The 24,597-nt window shown below is 41.0% G+C and overlaps 1 protein-coding gene across 2 annotated transcripts; it reads left to right on the forward strand.

Moving 5' to 3' along the window:
- Positions 1-20,464: 20,464 nt before the first annotated feature.
- On the forward strand, positions 20,465-24,319 carry LOC116329206 (protein Tob1-like). 2 transcript variants are annotated; one of them, XM_039611337.1, is made up of 2 exons: positions 20,465-20,739; positions 22,045-24,319. In XM_039611337.1, exon 2 carries the CDS (start codon positions 22,282-22,284, stop codon positions 23,299-23,301), a length of 1,020 nt encoding a protein of 339 aa, XP_039467271.1. In that variant the 5' UTR covers positions 20,465-20,739; positions 22,045-22,281; the 3' UTR covers positions 23,302-24,319. The 2 variants fall into 2 exon arrangements, with proteins under 2 accessions (XP_039467271.1, XP_031607052.1); XM_031751192.2 differs by having other exon boundaries at positions 20,465-20,735.
- Positions 24,320-24,597: the final 278 nt, after the last annotated feature.

Raw genomic sequence — 24,597 nt, forward strand, 5'->3', positions numbered from 1 at the left:
GCTGTATGTTTTTAAACAACAAATTGAAATGGAGTTGATTTTGTTCATCAAAACATAATAAAAATGCTTCACATCTCAGTGGGTGTAATAAGATGTGAAGCTGACATTTTAGGATGGCTGTCTAAGGATGCTCAAATATTCCTCATTTAAGGACAAAATGATCAGTCAAATAATAAATAATCTATCATCATCAGCTCACAGATTTTTAGCCATTTTAGTATTTTAGTATGAGCTTTCTTTCTACAGAATATTTCCACTTAGAACATTACTTTCCTCATTCAGACATTAAAAATGCAAACAAATATGTGAGTCTTTTGCTTTCTCTGGCAGCTGCTGAAAGACTGAAGTAAACCCCGAACCATTTTATATCTGAGTTCCATCTCAGCCATTCAGCTTCTGAATGTGTGAGCCTGATGGAAAAAAAAAACAAAAAAAACATATTTATTTGATGAGACCCTGTCACTGTAACCAAGGCTGGCCCTAAACGCTCTGAATAATCTCTTCCTTTCATCAGAATAAAATAAAAGTACTTCATTGGACTGTGACATTTCTCTCACAGCCCCTATTCTTCAGCTGTGTGTTTTTTAAGCTTTGATTTTTTTTCCACGTGTGTGTTTTGTGTGTGTGTTTCACAGCTCCTGTATAAAGAACATGACTACCAAAAGAAAGGACACTTATTTGAGAAAACTAATTGAATCAGAATGTTGCACATTGAACTTTTGGACTTGTATGTGAGATAGAAAAACTTTCATCAGCTCAAATTGATGACTGGTGACAAGTTTTTAATCATTACAAATGAACAAATGAACAAATTATTGCACAAAGGAAGTCCAGTAAAATGTGTGCCATAAGTGCTCATACAGTACGGGCTCAATAGGCTCAATTGCTGGGTTTCACTATGTCCATGCACTGACACTGGATGTCTAAGATGAGCAAAAAGCAGGCGTCCAATGGATGGACGGCAATAGCACCAACTAAATCCAGCTGCAGCCTCCTCTATGTGCTGTGAGGGCTGAACACAATTCAGTTTACGAAACAAAGAACCATGAGGAAAAAGTGAAGTGTTGTGCTGTTAGTTTCCTATTTAGTCTCAAAGAAACATTACAAACTACCAACTACAACTCTATGGAGGGTCACGGGTGCCAAAATTAGATAACTACATCATTAAACAGTTAATTAAATGCATCATCAATTAATTTAAATGGGAAATAATGAATTAAATAATATGTAAATAATTAAATAAATATCAATTCATTTCATAGAAAACATTTAGTCATTTTTTTTTAAATTCTTTCCAATTTTAAGTAATTAATGGCACATTTATTTAATTATTTAAAGATGTATTTATTCAATCCATTTTGGCACTTGTGGACCTCCATACAATACCTCCCAAAACACAGAAATCTTTTCCTGCAATTTTCTTCTGCAGTTCGGAACACAGATTATTTCATATTGTGTACATTTGTGTCGATGACTGGATCCCTGTTACTACAAAAAACATCTAGTTTTTATTTTTTTTAAAGTAATTTAAGCAAGATTAGCGACACAGAAAAGAAAATAATGACAATAGTGGAAAACAACGATATAATTAAAAATAGTACTGTATTGCAAACACAGGAACTGTTGGTATCGTTTATGTTACGGCACAATGTACCACGGGAAGTGTAATGCACGATCGAAATTTAATCTGCTCCATCAAATGTAATACTTTCTTCATCAGCAGTAAGGGGTGACTGAGATCATTCCAGTGATAAATGTGTGATAGGGTGTAATACGTGAAACACCCGATATGGTTCCACATAAATGAAACTGCCATTTTTTATTATTATTATTATTAAATTCTGGTAAACCTGGGATAGATTTACTGCTCCAATTACAATAAAAGAGCAAGATTTGAATGTATTTCTCCAACTGAAGCTCTGGATCTTGGATGTTTTGCTCCTGGCACATTTGCTGCAGGAAAAAAATACTTCCTAATTATTATCTATCGACATACTGACACAGTCTATACACCGCTTCATCTCATGCCAGGAAATTTGGGTTCCTCATTAAAGTGGAGCATGCATGTGAATGTCAAAATGGAAATCAAGCTCTGGGCGATCGGTAATCTGAGCTTCTGCTGTCAGATCGCTAAATGCTAACTTTATTGTTGGTCCCATTTCCAGTTTCTAGTGCTCCGATTTCACTTCGTAGCTGCTTGGACCCTCATATTTTTAGCTTCAAGCTCCATTTTGTATTGATTGTATCTGCTCGTGTGTTTTTGTGTGGGCAACTTGGAGGTGAGCCACATTCCTCTGGTCCTCTTTTGTCCTTGAGGGTGCCGAAACATTTTGTCCCCTTCATGTTCCAATCTGCGGATTTCAGAGCCTGAACCTTCTGTTTTATTAGTCTGTTTGAAGTATTAGGATGCAATGCATGCATGTTTTGCCAAACTATTAAATTAGTATATTTATGTGGATGTGTTTTTTTGAGCATGCAAACTTCTAAAGGAATTCTGCAATAAGATGGAGAAGCAGGCAAACACACAGGATGAGGACAGGCTCCAGCAGCATGTACTCAGGATGAAGATATGCAAGAATAGAAACAGCATTATGTTCCCTACTGATTCCCAAAAGGCACATCAGCACCACAGATACTAAAACAATGTCCCTCCTCCCATGTCTGCTTTTTCCTCTCTACTCCTCTCCTCCCTCATTTTGTCACATCTTTTGCATCCTGAGCTCTAATATATTTCCTTCATCTTCCCGTCTTCTTTTATGTCCTGATGCTGGCAGCTGTGCCAGAGACTGTGACACACAAAATGTTAATCTAAACTGACACAGGGCAGTATGACACGCATTAACCCAGCTTTCTAAAATGAAAAAAAAAATGACGACCCTTTCTTGACCCTTTTCTTTTCTCACCCCTTCCCTTCTCCGTGCCATCTTTTCAGTTTTTGCTCCCAGTAATCTGACCTGCAATGGCCTTCAGAGCTCAGATAATGATTTTTCCACTTGCTCTCCCATCTCTTGTTCCCCGTCCCCTTCTCCGGTGGTGGCTCTGCTGCTTGTGCTTTTCACTGTTTGCATGCATGCTGATTATTCACAGGGGGACCTATCTGCCAGCGACCTCCCCTCCATCTTCTTGTCTGCCTGCTACTTTTCATTGCTCTGTCATCCGTCTGCACCCATCCATCCTGGTTTGTGTGCATGGGGCAATTTTTAAACGCTGCTTCCACAAATCCACACTTCTAGTTTGGGAACTGCGAACAAGGGGAGCATTGAGAAGGGTGGCAGGAGGAGGGGCAGTTGGGCAGTCCTGGCATCTGACTGGGGGCTGATCAAAGGCTGCGAGACACAAGCTAATAGCTGAACTCAGCTGGGCATGTGTAATGTCAGGATTGTTTTGGGCATTGAGAAAAAGTATTTTTCATTACTAGTTTAAAGTAACTAGCTAGTGGATGCTTTATCTTTATCCCATTCGCGTGTAGGTGAGCTGTGCATGGATCCACAGGAATCTCTGTGACAACTTATTTGAAATTACGATGTAGTTAAGGGTAGGTACACTAGAAAAAGCAGGTAACAAGTGTTAGTAACATTTTACTGTGAAGAAATAAAGAAAAAACATGATTTCAAGACAGGAAAGGAGACAGAAATGATTCTGTAAGTAATTTTAAGTCCTACATATTTCTCTTTTTTACATTGTAAGAACACTCTGTGGGGCATGGACTGTATTATGAAGCAGCTTAACCTTTCCTAACTTCCAGCTATTTTATACTACAGGACAAACTCCTTTCCTCTACCCTCCTTTTCAAAGATCTGTTTGAGCAATAATTATGAAAGAAAGAAAAGTTGGACTTCCATCATTGTAGCTCAGTCATTATTGTGCCACAAATCAAACATAAGATGTCAAATATAGTTTTTTTTTCTCCAAAATTACCATTAAATCACATACCCCACCTCAAATTACTTACACAGTACTTAGAGTATATTATTGACTTGTTTTCTGTAAAAGTCTAACTTGTTACCACCTAATTCCAGTGTACCTACATGTAAGTATTAGTAGGTAAATACAATTAAATATATTTATTTGTTTTTTCAAAATTCCATTTAATTACAGGGGAATTAACAACCTTGATTTATCTTAAAGATGAGTCTTGACAACTCAGTATATTTCCGTAAAAATGGTTTGACAGCCATTAGATTAGTTTTAGGGTTTTTCCAAGACTAGCTGTATAGCCAGAGATGGAAATCCAGTCATTAAGTTCTATAAGCAGGCCTGAAATATTACAGAAACCACTTTCAAGGCTTTTAAGGGGTAAAGAGTTAAAGCAACAGCTTGCTTATAACCTGGATACACGTTTTTAGTAACTTTTTGTATGTAAATGATCCAAAATGCTGCTTACATGCCCCCAGTTTGCTAATTGCTCATGTTAAATTTGTATTTGATATACATCTTCAAGATTCACAATTCGAAGTGTTTATTGTCATGTGTCGCGAGAGAAAAAGGCATTTCTCTGTGCAATGAAATTCTTTCTTTGCTGTCCACCCACAGATGCCGATTAATATATACAACAGAAACAGAACATATAAATACAAATAGTACAAATAAATAAATGAAGACAGAAAAGGAGACAAAATATGGAGATTTGAAACAGAGATGTGTGCAAAAGAGCTATAGCTTAATATGCTGGCTTAATATGTAGGATGACCCGATGTGCAAAAAAAATTAGGATCTGATCTCCGTGTAACCATTTTACCTCTGCCACTGCAGGGTGGATACATTAGGAATTATAAGGGTTGTGCTTAACTAGGTCACCGTACAGTATGTCCCCATTACATAACACATGAGCAGGGTTTGACCAGAGCTAACGGGACGGCACTGCTCAGTGACCACTGTGCACAGTGACCCGGGCTCCAGGAAAAGAAAAACAAACCAAAACAACCCCTCCCACAAGGCCTCACTAACTGGCCCATGCAAACAAAACCAGCAAGCACAGCAAGCATGATTGGTCAACACCTGTTAATTTGGTTGCCAGAGTTTTCTTATGTTGCTCAGCTTTCTTTCAGTATCACCGTAGCAGCTGCTGCACTTAAGGGGACGCGAGAATTCAGGCGCTCTACGTGAACACCATAAATCACAAGGAAAATATAACATGAAATAACATTTTTCACACCTTTCTCCGTGTGAGCCAACATGCCGTCTTATCCATATGCTCCCAAGATGGAAGCGCACAAGCCCTGGATTTATAGGAGTGGGTGTTTCCTTGGATTGTGCTCTCTAAAAATAAACCCGCACCCTTACATAACAACCAAGTCTGAGCGAGAGCAAGAGTGATCAGTGCCAGCAGGTCGTCCTGACTGCTATCAGCTACAGCGGGCATGACTTGCTAAGGCAGCCTCAGAGCTCTGACTGACTAATAAAATAATAATAAACCCTTAAAACTAAAGACAAGTTGTTTTTTTCTTTGTTTTTTCTTCTTTGTTTTAGGCTATGTATCCACTTGTTGGAGGCTACTATGCATTAAGGTTTCCTTTAAATGCTCATAGATGTTTATTTATTTATAATATGTACAAAGCATAGATTTTTTCTATTTATTTCTGTGAAACTTGTGCTTTTCTTTTCTTAAAATTAAAATATAGACATCACTAAAATGAACATTTTAGGTAAGATGGTTGAAACCTGATTTTTCTTCCTGTTTCCAGTCTGTCTGTTTACTGATTTCTGGGAACTAGCTGCTGGCTTCAGCTTTAATTCAATGGGCAGATATTAGAGTGGTATCGGTCTTCTTAATAAACCTGACCGCATATTTCCAGAAATGTCACACTATTCCCTTAACTGGATTTAATAGTGTTTCCAAGGTTTTTGGTCTGCGCACCACAGAAAAGTCATGGTCATGAGTTTCAATTCTGCCTGAAGTACGAGACTGTAGATGAGAAAAACAAACTTTTTATGTTGTGAATGATTCAGGACTCTTCAACTGTGTCGCGACCGTCTGCAAAAGGTGGAATAAAGCTCTTGAAATAACAACAATATATCTGTCTGTATGTCTCCTCTTTATTCTGTTGCGCCCCTCACAAAGTGCACTGTCACTGCCTCCCAGAGATGGTCGGCTGGGATGGGGCGTTGGTAATCAGCATCAAGTTTCTGCTGCTGAACATACAAAACATGAACAGCAAAAAGTGGTTTGAAAACCTCACACATTCATTTATTCTCCCTGCTTTTTTTCAGTCACATCAATCACTCCTGCCTATCTTTCTCATCCATCTCAAACTCCGGTGTCATGTACCTCATCCCTCCTTCATGAATCAACAAATTCATTCTAAACTGCAGCTGTCTTTCCTGGTCCTCCTGCCCCTTCTGATTTTAAGATGAAGACGTGTCAGTATGCACAGTGGCCACCTGTGTGAGCCGTTTGTGCAGAATGTAGGGATGGACACAATGAGACTAGAAAGTAATGATGATTTTTCCCAGCATTGCAGCTTCGGCACCATCCTTCTTCCTCCTTCATTTTTCTGGAAAGTCCTTCAGCTGGTCCCCTGATGTATTAGCAGCATTAGAGTCACATGGAATGTAAAGAAAGACAGAGATATGTATGTCTCTCTCTCTCTGAGGAGATTTAAAAGATCAAAGAGGGTGGAAAAAAAAACCAAGAGGAGGGGTGGACCGTGAGAATAGTTTCCATGGTGACCATGACATCATCGGAGTCTTGTGCCTTAATGGCAGCTTTGTTTGTGTGGAGGTGAAGGCAAACAACAGTTTGGAGATGACAGAAGGAGGCACTTTGTGAAATTTAATTGACAGAAATGTGGCTCTCAGAGCTCTTGGATATCGAAGACAATCAGGGAGATTGAGTTTTGTTTTCCTGCTCCGCTCTCTTCCTCTCTCTCTCTCCCTCCTTTCACTCAGTGTCGTGGGTGGCTGCTGTAACAGATCGGGAGTTACGTCAACTCGCTAATAACACAGTTTGGTAGTGCGGGGGTGAAGTTAAGGTTCCAGCCAGCTCAGTCATTTTTAATTGAGTTATCGCTTTGACAGACAGAAGACAGGAGAGAGACAGCGCGGGGCACGGTGTCACTGTTACAACATTTAATTACTGATGTGAAATTTTATCTACCTGACTTACATTCAACGGTCACTTTGTTGGGGACGCCTGTTCAGGTGCTCGTTAATGCAGATATATAATCAGCCAATCGCACAGCAGAGACCCAGTGTATTTAACTATGTAGCCAAGGTTGAGATGACCTGCTGAAGTTCAAAACGAGGAGCATCAGAACAACGAAGCAAGGTGTGACGAGTTTGTCGTGTCAGGTGGGCTGGTCTGAGAATTTTAGAAACTGCTGATCTACTGACGTTTTCCCACACAGCCATCTCTAGGGTTTACAGAGGATGGTCTGAAAATAAGGAAGAATGTCCAATGAGCAGCAGTTCAGGGTGAAAATGCCTTGTTGGTATCAGAGGTCAAAGGAGAACAGCTAGACTGTCTTGAGCTCATAGGAAGGTAACAGTAACTCAAATAACCACCCATTACAAGGTAAGCAGAAGAGTATCTCTGATTACACAATATGTCAAACCTTGAAACAGATGGACTACAGCAGCAGAAGAGCACAACAAAAGAAAGGGAAGCTGAGGCTACAGTCCACACTGGCTCACCAAAATGGACTTTGATGACTCTCTATTTCTGCTGCAAAATTCAGATGGCAGGGTCAGAATTTGGCACACAGCATGAAAGCATGGGTCATTCCTTCCTTGTTTCAAAGGTGCAGGTGTGGGTGATATGTTCTCGGTACAATATGGGCCAAAGAGCACCTCTGGGATGTGGTGGAACAGGAGATTCACTACATGGATGTACAGCTGAGAAATCTGCATCAACTGTGCGATGCTATCATGTCAATATGGACCAAGATCTCTGAGGAATGTTGAATCTGTGCCACGAAGAATAAAGACATTTCTGAGAGTAAAAGTGGACCCAACACGTTACTGCAAAGTGTTCCTAATACAACATCATAATAAAGATAGTCGATTTAATAGGCATAGTTTGTAGTATTCATAATTCTGCAACTACCAGAATTTCCATAAAGTCGAACCTTTCTCTAGATTAATTTAAACAAAAACCACCTTTGTAACTTTCATTAAAAGTTTGATTTATTGAAACAATGTATTGCTGGACATTTGCATAGATTAATGAAAGCTAATGCATTCCGATAAAAGACAAGCACACAGGATGATAGAGCCATAACTTTAATTGCGAGTTCACAGACGTCACTGTCAAACCTGGTCTGAAATAAATAAATAATAAAATAATAAAAAGAGTTTGCTGACTTTGCTGCCCCACAAAAAAAGGTTTTAACAACTTTTTATTCCCACACACAACATTATGTATGCACAGGTTCCCCAGCATTACACCGTCAATAATTGGTCAATCCAGAGCGCAGACATGATCAGCATCTCCGGCTCATCCCACCAGTAGACTTGGACAAGATGTTGCGCTAATGAACATTAACAAGAGCAATAAACCATCCAAAGGATATGTTTCCTTACCAATAAGCACCCCTACCTGCATCTTTTCAACAACAACACCACCCACTGTTGAAGCTGCTGTGCACCTCTGCTGTTGTTCCAAGATTCAGTGGAACAACACCACTGAGTCATCGATGTTTCCTGCTTCAGCTGCTGATTGGCTCTCTGGTGAAGGAGCCATCATTGTCTTTAAGGAATTTTCTTGTAATTTTCTATTTAGGATTCTGGCCAAGTGTGCTGTGTGTGCTCTCCCTTGTGATCCAAGTGTAAGAAAAGCTAGAGCCCTAGATTTTATAAATTATGCGCAATAAAGGATGGTGTTCAAAAACACAACATTGCAAGACTAATCTCAGGAAATGTCACTGTGTGGCTATGCCCAATGTTCTGTTCTGCTCTACTAACCTTTCCCCCATATCTACAACTACCACTTAAGTTGGCCACCCTCGAATGGCAGGCTAAAACCAGCCCTGTCACATGCTAGTGTTAATACAGACTCACCTGTAGTGAGCCTTTAAACACAATAGCTGTGTCGATGTAACTCCTGAATGCCATTCACTTTCCTTCCTGTCCTGCAGACAGTAATTGCAGCTGTTCTCCTGTCGCTGCTGGGAATCTGCAGGAGGTAGTTTGAAATTGCCTCTAAATGTCTGACATCAGTGGGGATGATGTGAATTGACAATTATATGATAAGCCTTCCAGAGGACTCTTGATTTGTTGTTTTGAAGATGTTGCCCAGCATGGTTCATTCACAAGTCGAGGAACAGGAGAATTGTGGCACCTCAGGATAAATGGGGAAAAAACATTTGATGTGGAGTTCAGGGAACCTTGTAAAAAAAAAAGTGTAAACTGGCAGGTATATTTTTTTGTGGTGTTTGGAAGGAACATTTTGAAAAAAGTGAAGATGAGACATTTGGGGTCTCTTACAGACTGGGGAGGTCGGAAAGAGTCACAGCTGGTGAATGAGTCTTTGTTTGCCTTTAAATGGACAGATGATGCTTCCTTGCTTTCTGCTGGTTTACCCAACAAGAAGAGTTTGTGTCTTCGACATCGAACTGAGCTTCCGACAGATTGACACAGCGTCCCTCAAATCAACTTTGGATGACTTTCTTTGGTCACACGCTCCCAGAGTCCCGACCACTTTCTCCACAGAAGCCAACAGTTGTCCAGAGATATCATAACTGGCACCATTATGTCAAAAAAGATTTGTGCGCGTGTGTTTGTGACTCCATATGTGTGTATCAGCCAAAGGTCAGGGCGAGAGGACAGTTTGCTGCACTACATACATGCTTGACTCGAAGTGGGGGTGGTGGAGGCAGGGACGCCATATGCATCATATGCTTTCGCTGGTGATCAAAGGGAGCTTGTAAATGATACAGCAAGTCGTGCACATACTCTGGCCTCTGAAGTAAATTTCAGATGACTGGTGCAAATTTCAGAGTGTGAAGTGTAGCAGCTGGGTGCTTCCTTTTAGTGGGCGCGGGAAGATTTATGATAGCCAGAGTATTGTAGAAGGATTGTTTGGTTAGCGCTTTGAATTGGGAGGAAACAAAAAGGAGAGGATAAAACAGATAGAGGGCTATTTCTGAATTCTGTGCCTTAGGGGTAGTGGCGTTTTTAGAAACTTTATTAGCTACAATATGGCATACGACTGGTTCACAACATACAGATACTGTTTTCTTTTTTGCTCACAAAATAGTGCAGCTGCAATTGAAGATAAGTGGGGGAAATGGAAAGTGGTTTCACAGTTGAAAGCCTGTTTTCAGCATTTGAGGAGTTTACTGGCCTATAGCATATTTGAAAAAAGTTACATAAAGCCTTTTGCGCCGAGTCTGACAGCTGCCTGGAGTGATGTCACTTGACTGAGCGCTGGATGTGGAGTTAGAAGTGACCCTGAGCTGCTTTCTGAACAAACTTTTGGTATACTGTAGGTGGGCATCAATCAGGCTTTCACAAAAAACAAATGTGAGGCATAAAAAAACGACCCAGTTCTGCTGCGGTTTTTATGCCTTGCTGTGAGCGTGATTATGTCATACAGTTGCATTGCTTAATTTTGCTGTGGAGTGTCCCTCTACCTCAGGTTAATGGTGTGTATCATGAAAACAATGAATTGTAATTACTAATGGAGATATGAGAAAATTCATCACCCAGTGGAAACGACTGAAATCCACAGTTTCTTTGCTGACTCTATCGCCATTATGTATAAACATCCACCCACCCATACACACACACAAGCACACGCACACACACAGATCCATTAGATGATTCATCGGAGCTGCTGTCAATTACTATCTATGCTGTTTGCCTGCTTTCTGATTTGCATTCATGGCCAGTCGGTTTGCCATCTGATATTTGTTCACCTCGTTGACTCCACAGTACAGAAGCTAAATAAAGGAAAGGTTAATGTGCTGTACTCATTTTAAGTATGCATCAGGCTCTCTGTGATACCGTATCTGTTCCCAAAACAGGTACAACCAATAGCTGCTGGGAGTCACACGCTGTTGCCACAGTTGTGTTTCCATGTGTGCATGTTACTGTGCTTGGGTGTGATGCATTGATAAGGGGGCAGGAGATCTTAAACCTGTCACGTCACACGCAGGCAGGCACACACACACACACACACACACACACACACACACTGCACTGTTCCAAGAGACAAGAGATGTCTGGTAATGCCGAGGAACACCAGCAGAGATTATGTACTGTAAAATGTGTGTGTCTGCTCCAGCCAGATGTACCCTGGGGCAAAGTATTTGCAAGTCATCAGCTGAAGATAAAGTAAAGAGTTATATACCCAGAGCTGTGCTTATCTGTTACATCTCCTTCAAGTCACAGTCCTTCTGGGAAAGAAAAAATATTGTGAATAATTTATGAGTTTTATTCATTATGAGAATTTGATACAACATCATTTTGATACGGTAGCGTTCAAAGGCTTGAGTCAAAGCAAAAAGCTGAAACAGGACCTCAGAGATGCATCTGGGCCTACAGTTGATTCATCGACTCTTCATTGAAGCCTCATTAAAAATGCTCTCAGTGGAAGGATCAAGAAGGGGTTCTTAAAGACAGGAAATGGGGAGAAAAGGTGGAGGTATGCCAACCTACACAAGAACTTGAAGTATGGAGTCATAAATCCAACTTTGAAACTTTTGGTTCAAATCATAGTCAGTATGTATGGATGAGGTGTAGGGCCAACTGTAAAACACGGTGGAGGCTGTGTCATGGTTTGGTGTTGCATTTCAGAACTTGTCAAAATTGATGGGATTACACAGTACCATCAGATTTGGATCCACCATGAAATAACGTGAAGAAAGCATCTGCCTTGCAGTGGATTCACTTTCCAACACGACAATGATCCCAAACACACATCTAAAGCTACTGTTGCATTTCTGAAGAGGAACAGGGTCAAGGTGATTGAAATGCCAAGTTTGTCTCCTGATCTGAACCCAATCGAACACCTGTGGGGGATTCAGTTGAGCATCACTCTCCATCCAGCATCCAGGGTCTAAAAGAAGTTAGTCTTGAAGAATGGACAACGATAGATGATGCAAAATGTCGCCAACTTGTTCATTCCATGTCTAGAAGACTTGGTGCTGTCCTTGAAAATCATGGTGGTAATACAAAATACTAGATGTAGTAGTTTTTGTTGCGGGGTGTATTTTTGCTTCAAACAATTTGAGTAAAACTGAAGACTTTGTGATCTAAGTTACATTATTAACCTTAATTTCATGTTATGGAGTTAAACAAGTGTTCAATAAAACTCAGCCTGGTGAAAATTTTGGAAACTGTTCTTTTGTTCATTGAGCTACTGGTCAAATTTCTACTTTTTAAAGCAGGTGTACTCATTTATGCTGAGCACTGTACCTCTATCAGTCATGGATTGGCCTCTCCAGAGCAGAGACCTCAGCATTACTGAAGCAGCATCTTGACAGAAAACACAACAAAAGGCAGCCGACTTTCAAAGAAGAGTTTTGAATGTCCTTCAAGACCATTCGTAAAGACTACTCAAAGAAATGACAAGAAAAAAAGCTTCCCTTTACAAAGTTCAGGCTGTGTTTAAGAATAAAGGTTATCATACCAAATATTGACTTCCAAGCTTGTTAGATTTGCTCTGTTTTTGCTTTACACTGTATTTTGTGTATATATAAACAAACACAACTACACACACCTCCCCATATATCGAGGGAGAGCTAAAGAGAAGGCAAAAACTGACTTTGCACAGTTCTAACAAGGTAGTATTGTGTTAAAACTTATTTGTTACTATATACCATTATTGTAAATAACAGTGTAACTGTTTTTATATACTTTTATACAATTATATTCAGGAGAATACAATAATCATTACAAGAAATTTGGATGTTGTGATTGCCCCGTAACTTACCTTGTGAAAGGCTGGATGACTTACCCCGCAGAGTTGCATGTCTGACTCAGGACATGCACCCGTCTTTAACCTGCCAGCTTCTTAGTACAAAGTCCGTGTGATTACTCCGATTGTGCTGATGTGACGTTCACCACTGATGAGTTTGTGTCATATGTGCTGCTTCCTTCACGCCCTGCTCTGGCAGTTTGCTCTCCTGAGCCATATGAAGATTTTCTAATGGTGAGAATGTGTTTGAAGGGAACTATTTCCTGCAGCACGCTACATTTGAGAAAGTCAACTGGGGAAAATACCCTGACCTAATCCTCCCAAAATAGTCCCAAGTTCATGTGTCAAAACAGTTTAAGTTAAGCACTGCTGTATCAGGCTGTTGTCTCATCCCAGCTGGTTCAGATGACTTTAGGGTAAAGCAGAGGCATACTGTCCCCATTCTTATCACTCCCTTTCTAAGAATTAGTTACTGTGGCAACACCCAAGAGCAAAAACATGCTGAAGACGTGGCTGTTGGTTTGGAATATAAAGCCAAACAACATCTCTAATCTTTGAGGATAAGAATTTTATTGAATCTAACTTGCGACTTAATTGAATTTATAAATAAATTTATACCTAATTAAACACACGCCACATCTTCCAAACACCATCCCACCACTAGCAGCACACATGCACACAAACTCACTTTCTCATTTATATTTACTTATTTTGAAGTTCACTTGCCCTCGAATGACTGGTTCAGAAAAACACGCAAGTTTTTCTTAAGCAGACATTAACATTTCCTCAGCATTACTGAATAAACAGCCACGCTGAAATGCAGTCTGTAAACGCAAAGGAATGTCCCGTTATTCTCGGATCAGCCTTTGATTAAGCTAATAAATAATTCAGATCACCAAAGAACTGCTGGAATCGCATGGAAGCAGTGCAAAGTTTAAGCACATTTGACTGTTTTTTGAGTAAGGGGAACACATCGAGGGGATAACGGCTGCTCTGGTCTGATGCGATGTCACAGGCTAAACCGCGCAGGGCGTCTTTTTTTTATTGAATGGTTTCATTCGTATAAGACAAGCTGCAGGATCTAATTTGCCCCCTGTGACAGGCTGGATGATTACATGTTGAATAATTTAATACAATAGCCAGAAAATTTCAAGATAATATGGGTGTTTCTTAAGATGTCAAAACACAATCTCATTTTAAAAGCAGATGAGATAGCTACCGGTGTGTGGCTTCATCATTAGTTACAACATGCACACACAGACACACACACGGCTGGTGTGATGAGAAATGTATTAACGCGTGTGTGTATTTCTGATGGAGACGCAGATTCAACAAAGTATTTTTCCGCAGCCACAAACACAGTGGAGCCTCCCCTCCTCCCTCCCTTTGTTAAAGACAACAGTGGGATTGTTATTCCCTCTCAGTTTTTCATTCATCCTCATTCCTCTTCCTCTGTTGTCTGCCTCTATCTTTCCTCTCATCTATCAGGCCCACGTCTGCACAGACAGCTCCTGCTGTTTACTTTTAATTTCTCTCCATGAATCCTAATTGCGCGGCGTGTCACACAGGGTCAGCTCTAATAGGAATTATGATAAGTGCACCAGAGTCTGCAGCCGCTGCCTTGAAACTACCTTGAATAGGCTAACAGGATTGTCTGCGGAGGCCTCAATGCTGATGACTTGAGTTTTTGAAAATAAAATGGAGCAGAAGCTTTTAAATGGCTTTCATCCATTCATTCTTGTTCTCTTATTCACATATCCGCTTTCTGAACTTATCTTTCCTCTCATCTTTCTTGCTCACTTTCTCTGACACCCATCCCTCCTCCACACGGTCATAACTGTCTCCTCTTTTATGCATCTTTCTTCATATCCTCCCAGCTGTCCTTTATACCTCCCTATTTCCCTTTTTCTTTCCTCTCTCACACCTCCACGCTCCTTTAACCCTAGACGCTATTTATTCCCCAACACCCCAAGAGTCACGCTGAGCACTAAAATGCGTCTTGAGTAACCCAATCGGAAATAAAAGCTCTATATACAGGTGCGAATGTACTTGGAGAGGCTTTGCCACCGCATTCCTGAAGGGACATTTGGAGGTGGTCAGTTACACATGGGGCCACAAAGGTAATACTGTCAATGCAAAAGAGCCCCTGTCCAAACTGAGCGACAAGGTTTTAAAGTCCAAACATGCCAGACAGTTTTTAGACCAAAAGGGAGATGGGGGGTAGATGTTAGTCTGGTTTGTGATTTTTCATGCATTTTTTTTACAGTCTGCTTACTGTGCAGGCACATTAACTCCAATCAGGGGTACACTAAAGAGTGCTCTGACACTGCAGTATCTCCCAGATGAATCCCAAACCAGATCTATTAAAATGTAATAAAAATATTACAGGCAGAATGATGGGAGGCGAGGAAACGATTTTCCCATTATCACTTTTAGGACCGCGAATGCAGGAAGGTCCCTGGTGTTAACATAAAAAGGATGTGACAACATTAAGAGAATAACTGTCACAAGATGAACGTTTAGAATATCTTATGCTTGTTATGAACAGCAAACACAATCATTAAGAATATATGGTGGACTGAAGATAGTGTCTTTATATCTAATCCAGGCTTGTTGTTGTAAAAGAACACGTGCAGAGAATTTAACAACTCAGTAAAATCATTTGTTGATTTTAGAAATATTACAAATTTAGGCTCAACACGCTGTGTCTGTCATCCTGTCGGCTACACATTTGCACTTTTTTGCCAAGCTGTGGCATTGAGCCACTGTAAATTATTGATAACGCATTGTTCTCTTTTTAAACTAACAAGCTGCAGAGCGTCTACCCAGCTCTATTTGTTTACTATTTAGATTGCCAACTTGGAGCGCATCCACTTCCTGCTGTTTGACTCATGTGGAGTATGTACAAGACCACACAGGGGACCTTCCACCCCTCCTTTCAGATCCTGTGCACACTGTGAGCAACTGTGTTGCCATCCAAATGGATGATTAGTGAGAGAGAAGAGTGCAGAAAAGTAATAATATATATTAAGTAGGAACATAATCTACCACAAAATGTGATGAACCTTGTCACTGTATAAATGAATCAGAATTTCCTCTGCACTTTTTTTCCCCTATCTTCCATTAGCCATCCATGTCTCATTACTAAATTGATTCTCCATGAGGCAAACGGGGTGTCACTTGATCATACGAGCGAATTTATGTGCAAAGAGACCCAGCATGCATGTTCTGTTGAGTTGACACAGAGCTATCGCATTGATTGATTATCTTCCTCCTTCCCTATTTCCCCCCTTGTAAATCAGCCAAAATCAATAGAAATACAGGGTGAAGATAGTTAGCTTTAAAAAGCCCTCACATGAGGAACCATTCCTGGGAAATATATGTCTGGGGTGCTTCAGCTGAAGGTACTGACCTGCTCGTTTGTGTGTGTGCACGTGTGTGAATGTGTGTTTTCTATTTAGTCCAAGTTAAAGCTGAAGCACGTTCTTTTTTCTGAGCAGCGCTACAAGGTCAAAGTAAAAGAAATGAATGTAAAGCAGCAGCTCAGCACGAAAACAGAGAAACAGAGAAGCAAACTTCAGCTATAAAAATATAAAATATATACATAACAGTCCAGATAAATATGCATCTTTTATTTCCTTTTTTCTGACACTGAACATAGATCAATAATGAGCTGTTTTACAGAGCTTACAGTTGGCTGTATTAAGATGCTTTTTTTAACCCCCCCTACTCTATGCAGATGACACATAGATCTATTGATGTTGTCCCAGCGGTCCGCTCCTGGATGAATTATGTAACAGCCTCTGTGGATTTTAAAGGCGGGAGAGAAAAGCGTTTACGTCGCTGTCGTGACAACTCATAGCACAACCTCTGTATTTACACATACCGTGCCGTGTAAATCCTCAGTGCGTATGCACACTGCGTGACTCATGGTCGAGCCACTGATGCATGATGTTTAATGGACAGCCACAGCTGAAAGGCTGCCACAGAGACTGGCTGATACTGCCGTGAAAAGCTGATGTAAACACTCAGAAACTGATCTCAGTGAGATTTATATTTATGTAGATTAAATATGTCGAATGAATGAGAAGTGTAGCTTCAGCTTGTCCTGATTAACGTGGATGTACTTATTGTGTTCTATCATCTTACCAGACATATATGAGACATAGCCGCCCCTCGCTGAGCAAGGCTCTACCAACAGTTTCTTATTGTTAAAAGGGAGTTTTTCCTTCCCACTGTTGCCAAGTGTTTGCTCATAGGAGGTTGTTTGACTGTTGTTGTTTTCTCTGTATTATTTTATTGTATCTACCTTAAAATATGAAGCACCTTGAGGTGCCTGCTGTTGTGTTTTTGTGCTACATAGATAACGCTGAAATTGAATTAAATATTTACTGCAATTTGACAGTTTTTCAATCAATAGCAACAGTTTTCCAATAGGAAAAATTAAAGGAAAAACCAAGATGAATTGTCTGAGTTGTTCAGTTCCTGTGTGGCTCCATGAGTCCTTCAGTGTAGCCTGGCATTGACTGGAATGGCTGGAAAACTATTGTTTCAAAAGATAGTGCTGTTAGAGAAAAGTTGCATGACACAATGATGCAAAATCTAATGTTGATGTTAGAGTTCTAATGACTGTGAAGGCCATAGCATGTGATTCTCATATCTTTGGCCCTGTTAAAATATTTGTTGGCCCCTGTAGCTTCTGGATGGGGCATTACTGTCCAGGAAAAGGTAGCTCCCAACAGGATAGAGGGTTCTGATCATGATCATCCACCACAGCCTTCTGATTTTCATGTGATGGGCTGTTTATTAGCATATATGGTTAGTTATGTAACAATAACGTGTATCAAGGGAAACACAAATATGATTAAATCCTGCTAAATGTTTATTGTCAAAGGCTCTAGAGAGAATATAAGCTTTTCTTTCAGTGGGGACTTCTTTCCTCTAAGATGATAATTTTGGCGACTATCTCAGCTTTTGTTTTCTCCATTTTGGCACAAAGACAAAATACACTAAAAGTCTCGATCTCAGTGCCTGAGCGTACACCGACTGTATTCCTCGCCGTCTCCTCCGTTGCATGTCTCACCCACTGCCTCATTTGCTCTTCAAAGGGGAGAGCAAAGCATCTGTCTATTACGAGGAGCCCAGGGCGCTCTGCAGACTTGTGTTAAGTAATGACAACCTGTGACGTCAAAGACTCTCCGTCTGAGCTGGAAAGAGGGAGGGCGATGGTGGTTGTTGGGAGGGGGTGGGGTGTGGTGGTGGTGGGGGTGGATAGAAAGAGGGATAAAAAGGAAAGGAAGGCGGCGAGGCAGACAGGGAAGCAGCAGTGTGTGAGAAATCCTCCTCCACTCGTGTGTCTGTTTGTTTGTATCACTGCTCTATAAAAGTAGACCTTAAATAAACACACAGCAAATGGTTATTTAATCACAGCCCTTAAGTTCCTCGTTGCTAAGAGGATAATGCCTTTTACATTATTGCACATTATTGCAATGTCTTTTTTTCTCCTTTCTTATCGCTTATTACTTTGAACAAACCGTTCAGAGGAAAGCAGAAGTGGATTATTATGGTCTGTAGTCACTTCACACCAGGGGCCTGTGTGTTTCTGTTAAAGGACAGCAGTGAAGGAAGGGCAACACTGTGTTGTCTTCTGCTGCTAGAGGAATGTTAGGTTAAGGCCTTGTTGTAAATACTTAAAAGATGCCCTTCAGTTTGCTGAGAAATGGGTTAGTAAACTTTAAAATACCCTTTTATCCTGTCTTGTTGCAAAGTTCTATGGAGTGTGGTGCAATATTTCTGCACAAGGAAGCCACAGGAAGGTCAGCTTAAGCCCTGATGAGCTGGATTTCCATACAACAAGGAAACTGAGCTGCAGCGTTTGCTAAATTACTCACGTAACTGCCTATATTCTCATTTCCGTGGCACAAAGTTAGACTGGACACTGTTTTCAGGGGAGAACTATAAATCTTCATGTGACAGAAGCAGCAGTGAGTGGCGGATACACTGAACTCCAATGATTAGAGGATTACGCTCTAAGACAATATAGCGGTCTTAACGTGCCTGATTATAGCTGCTGACCTTGCTCTGTCAGCTGATGTCTTTTATTGCCACTCCAAACATCACAAGGGCACAAATTGTGTACACATTAGTGGGGGAAAAAGCACAGGAGCCATACACAATATAAACACCATACCATAAAAAGGAGCCCCAGCAGAATGGCTATATGGAAGTGATTCTGGAGGACATGTGACACCGAGATCTTTACAGTAAAAACAGCCCACAAGGCCTTGCTGGGACTGCAAAAGACAGTGCTGCTGGCTGGCAGTCCACTCACTCACCCGCCCACTTCCACTTTAAGATAGATGGTGAATCTGAATCTGCTGGGCAATGTCAAACCGTATAATCCCCCCTCTATTTCAGCCACCCCTGCCTCATCTGTCATGTCTTATGTGGTTTGTTCCCTAAAGCACTTTCCACAGGAGCCCTCTTTGCAGCATTTACAGCTCACATCAAGCACATGACTCCGCTTGGGAAACATAAGAATGTCCACTCTGTCAGCCCAATCCGGCTTTCTTTTTTTTTTTTTTTTTTTTAATAAAAAGCACTGCTGCCATGGTAAATAAGGTGACCTATCTATCTATCTATACGACCTCAAAGTTGTCAGCAAAGTAAATTAATCAGGATAACGCCTTTATTTCCGTTTCACATAACACCATTAATCATGAGGAGAAAGCACGTTTTCCTTATTGTGGTTTTAAAGGCTTTTAAAGCCCCAGCGACTCTTCCTTTCTTGAGCAGATACCTGTGTGTGTGTGCCGGTTCACTTTAAATTAGGCAACAGCGTGCGTTCAGCCGAGCGATGACGTGCGCAGCCTACATCAGCACCTTGGATACGGGTACACCATTCACAGTATGGTTCCTGCCCCATTTTAGGCCAATCAGCGCTTGTGTTTTCTAGATAGCATGGAGCACCACCCACATTTTTTGCCAGCTGTATCGTTCCGCTGTGGGGAATCTCCTCTCAGGCGTTATACATTTATCACAGACCCTGCAGCTTTTCGTGGCAGGTTAAAAAAAAAAAAGCGGGGGGGGGGGGGGAGGTGTCTTTGTGACTATTCTGTGACGAAATGCAGGCACAAATTATTTTTAAGGCCCCTTTTTCTGGTATCAACATGGCACAGAGCTGTTAGTCTTAAATATTATCTGATTGCGACGATTAAAACCTGCTGGGTGGGTTAATATAAAATATTTACTTCCCGGAAGTGCCACAGTTTCACCTTTATGTTTGTTTCAAGGCAGCTCTATCTCTTTACATAATACTGCTAGTGAATAACATTAATTAGGACTTTTGCCTTTTGCTGTCAGCACAGACCTAGGTTATCTCTGACGCAAACTCCTCATCACAGGCGTCTCTCTCGTCTCACAGGACCGTTTGTCCGAGTTTGACAGCGCCGATCAGCCAATCAGTGCTCGCCTCGGGCGTCACGAAGAGGGCGGGACTCCCGCCGCGGACCAATCGCAGGCGCTCGCATTGTTTTGACCTCTGAAACCGCATCACCGCCTACCTCGTGCCCATGGCGGAGGAAAGCTATAAATACGAGCGACGTCGTACCAGAAGAGGACGAAGTTGCGAAACTCCCGAGTAAGGAGGGAGCTACTCTGCAAGCCTGCTGAAAGAGGAGAGCTAAAAAACAAAAAACCGCAAAATAACCTTAAAAAAACGTAAACGCCAATCCTCCAAAAACTACGTGTACTGGAAGACTTTTTTGTAACGCTGATAATTTATTATATGTGAAGAAAGTATTTATACTTTTTTTTCCTATTTGCACTAACTAACGGTACTTCAGAACTACTGAGAATCTTTATTTTTTACAAAAAAGTAAGTATTCTAGCTCTCTTGTTTCTGCTAATGTGTGTGTCGCTCTTTATTATTGCTCTTAGTCGTACTGTAGCTCTATTCATACTTAACTATAAGCTGATCTGCTGCGTCAGTCCACGAAGTTAGGGAGGGGTGTATATAGACTATGTGTGTGCGGTCGATAGGTGTGTGCTCTTTTCTCTGTTATTCTTATGTAAGCACATACCGATGTCTCCACATAGACTCGAAATGAGTCCGATGTGCTGTTGAATTTTCACTGCAGCCTGTTATTATTATTATTTTTATTGTATCGCCTTTTTCTAGTGGTGTCAGTACAGTCTGTTCCTGTGCGCTGCAGTTTCTGCAATATTATGCCTTTCTTACTGTAACACCAGCCAAGACCTGTAGCTACAACTGTAGCTACAATCTTTATTAGTGAGGTGTAGACATTGCAGGGTTTGGTTTTTATTCCAGTGTGGGTTAGCTTCCCCCTCTGAGAAATAAAATAATCCACTCTGGGGCATTTCAGCAGCCTCTACAGGCTGACTCCCTATAAACCCCCTCTGTCTAGCTCTTCTAGGTAGAAGAGGGCTATTTCTGTGCTGCCTGCATCCAGCCTTCGTTTCACTAAATGTTTAATGGCTAAATCCTTTCGCATAAATCGCAAAACATGGGCGCAGACAGGTTGTTCGGCGACACTGCTTCGACTAATCTGTGCCGTATGCATACCATACCAACCCAGTAGCACGGTTATAAGCCTGAAATCCAACCGGATCGTTTCTTTGCCAACTTATCCACCATTAGGCATTATCTACAAAGCAGCCACTAAGTCAAGCTTACCCTTTTTGGATAATGAAATGCGGTAGCCCCGCAGTAGTTTTCCTGTCTCCTGCTGTAAGGAGGATATCTAGAAGCCTATTATGTAATAGGATTCTCAGTCCTAGTGTGAGGTTAATGTGCACAATGCCTACTTCTTGACATTTAGGTGCAGGATTGACAACAGTAAAGCCCAGCTGTAGTGCCTCTTCTGTTTATTTATATCAATATATTCATATTATTAGAATATATTCTGTATATTCTTCTTTTCTGGTTTATTTTTCCTTTAAGATCCTGCTTTGGTTGGCCATTTTATGGCTTACAGCCTACATATTTATGAGCTCAAATGGTCACAGTACAACATACCTGCTTTAAAAACAAATGCTTAATAATTAAAGCACCCTCCTTCCTTCGTTGTAGCTGTGTAGCCATACTGCATGATTATTATTCCAAATATATTTTCATGTACTTATACATGTGTTTTTTTTCCCTCCCCCACTTTTAATTCTTGCAGGAAAAAATATCACACCCTGTGGAAGGACACCACTTACACAAAACCAGCACTTTTGATTTTTTGATTTGATTTTTTTTTTCCCTAACCTGTTTCATCCAAGTTCTGGTTGCTTTTGCCATCCCGACTGGAGAGAGCAGCTGTGTTGCCAAACACGGATAAACAAAGCAGACCCAGTGGACACGTTCAAGGTCAGACACAAATAATCTTGTTGCATCGGGTAAACTTCAGCAGTTAGCTATGCAGCTTGAAATCCAAGTAGCCCTCAACTTCATCATCTCATACCTGTATAACAAGCTGCCCAGGCGGCGAGTCAACATTTTTGGCGAGGAGCTGGAGCGGCAGCTGAAGCAGAAATATGAAGGACACTGGTACCCGGACAAGCCATACAAAGGTTCAGGATTCAGATGCATCCACGTTGGGGAGAAGGTTGACCCCGTGGTGGAGAAGGCAGCCAAAGAGAGTGGGCTGGACATTGAAGATGTCCGCAACAACCTTCCCCAGGACCTCAGTGTGTGGATTGACCCCTATGAGGTGTCCTACCAGATTGGGGAGAAGGGGCCCGTCAAAGTGTTGTACGTCGACGACAGCAACGAAAGTGGAAGTAGCAATGTGGGACTTGATTTGGACAAGGAGATCAAGAACAGTTTCAATCCGGACGCGCAGGTCTTCATGCCCATCAATGAGCCTGTGAATGGCGCCTCCCCGGGGTCCAGCTCGCCCTCCCCACCTTTTGGCCACTCAGCAGCAGTCAGCCCCACCTTTATGCCCCGCTCCACGCAGCCTTTAACCTTCACAACAGCCACCTTTGCTGCCACCAAGTTTGGCTCCACTAAGATGAAGAGCAGTGGACGCAACAATGGCGGCAGTGGTGCTGGGAACAAGGTGGCACGTACCTCTCCCACCAACCTGGGCCTGAATGTGAACAGTCTCCTGAAACAGAAAGCCATCTCCACCTCCATGCACTCTCTGTACGGGTTGGGCCTCGGCGCGCCGCAGCAGCAGCACCAGAAGCCCTCGGCACTCTCCCCCAATGCCAAGGAATTTGTGTTCCCCAGCCTGCAGGGCCAGGGCAGCCAGAGTGCTCTTTTCCCCAGCGACAGCTCGCTCAGCCTCAGCCCGCTGCAGTACAGCAATGCCTTTGATATGTTTGCGGCCTACGGTGGCCTTAATGACAAGTCGCTTATGGATGGCTTGAATTTCAGCTTGAGCAACATGCAGTATTCTAACCAGCAATTCCAGCCAGTTATGGCCAACTAGTACACGTGAAGGTACTACTTAAGCTACTACTTCATACAGAAACGACCAGAGATAATGTGACAGGGGGAAACAAACACAAATGCACATTTCAAAACAGAAATAAAAAAAAAAATAAAAAAAGTAAACAAGAACAGAATGTCAAGTATAAAAGGAAAAAGTGACTTGTCACCTGTAAGATCTATGTTACGAGTCTAAGAGCATGAGCCCGAGGGTGAATTATTTTGCCCCCTTGAGTTATACCTTTTTTTTTTTCCTTAATGAAGCTTGTAGTACAAAATGTCCAAGCTTGGTTACCTAAACTTCAACATGCATCATTGTTATTTCTTTTGCCAACCAAGCACAAAATATTTTTTTTATGTGACTGTTTTAAAAAAATATATATATTAAAAAAAAAAAAAAGAGAAAAAAAACACCACCACAAGTCATGGCCTCTTTTCAGTATTTAAACATAACTGGACATCGCCAATTTTTTTTGTTTTGTTTTGTTTTTTTCAAGAGATTGGCATAAATAAGTGGGATTTCCTGGTCTTTTTCTAATTGTATAATTTAATTTAGTACAGAGTTTGTAAAATATCAGAGTATCTATTGTTTCTACGACATGGTATTGCATTTATATCTTTTTACTACTCCAGTGATCTGTGATGGCTGCAGCAACTTTATGTTTTCTTTTTTATTGAAATAAAAAATGAATTCATCATTTAAAAAAAAAATGTTAAAAAAAATTGACTATCCTAAAGATTGTGTACAGAATATTCCGTAGTGGTGGGATATAAGAATATTTGCTTTCTTTCTTTCTTTTTTTTTCAAAAAAAAATACATGAGAGTTGTATTTTCTGTTAAGAGTTTAAAAGATTTTTGCTATATTATGGACAAAATGTAATCGTATATTAATTTTGTACCTACATTGTGCAATACTTGATAAAAACAAACGGTATAACAAAGTATTCAGAGTCAGTGTCTTACATGTTAAGAGAGACTGATGGTTTATTAAGTTTGTATTAAAAAGCTTGAAAATAATTACACTGGTTCACTTTGTCGTTGCTCTTTGTGGTTGAGTTGGTGGAGGCGAGTGCACTGAAGACACTGGTGCGTAGCCGTGTCATTAGCAAGCATGAATAGTGCTTTTAAGTGAGAGATTGCAGGTTTAGTGTTTACAACGTAGTTTCAGGAACATAGCTGCTCTTACACGTGACATTTCAAAATACATTGTTTTATTTCCTCTGCCTGTAACGCAGATATGTTAGTACACCAGCAACACTGCTAGCTCTTGCCACTTTTTTTTTTTTTTTTTTTTTT

Source organism: Oreochromis aureus, linkage group 4, assembly GCF_013358895.1.
Source record: "Oreochromis aureus strain Israel breed Guangdong linkage group 4, ZZ_aureus, whole genome shotgun sequence".
Classification (NCBI taxonomy): domain Eukaryota; kingdom Metazoa; phylum Chordata; class Actinopteri; order Cichliformes; family Cichlidae; genus Oreochromis; species Oreochromis aureus.

Bases quoted from the DNA above. Each gene is read 5' to 3' on its own strand.
- LOC116329206 (XM_039611337.1), top strand. From the start codon at position 22,282: ATGCAGCTTGAAATCCAAGTAGCCCTCAACTTCATCATCTCATACCTG.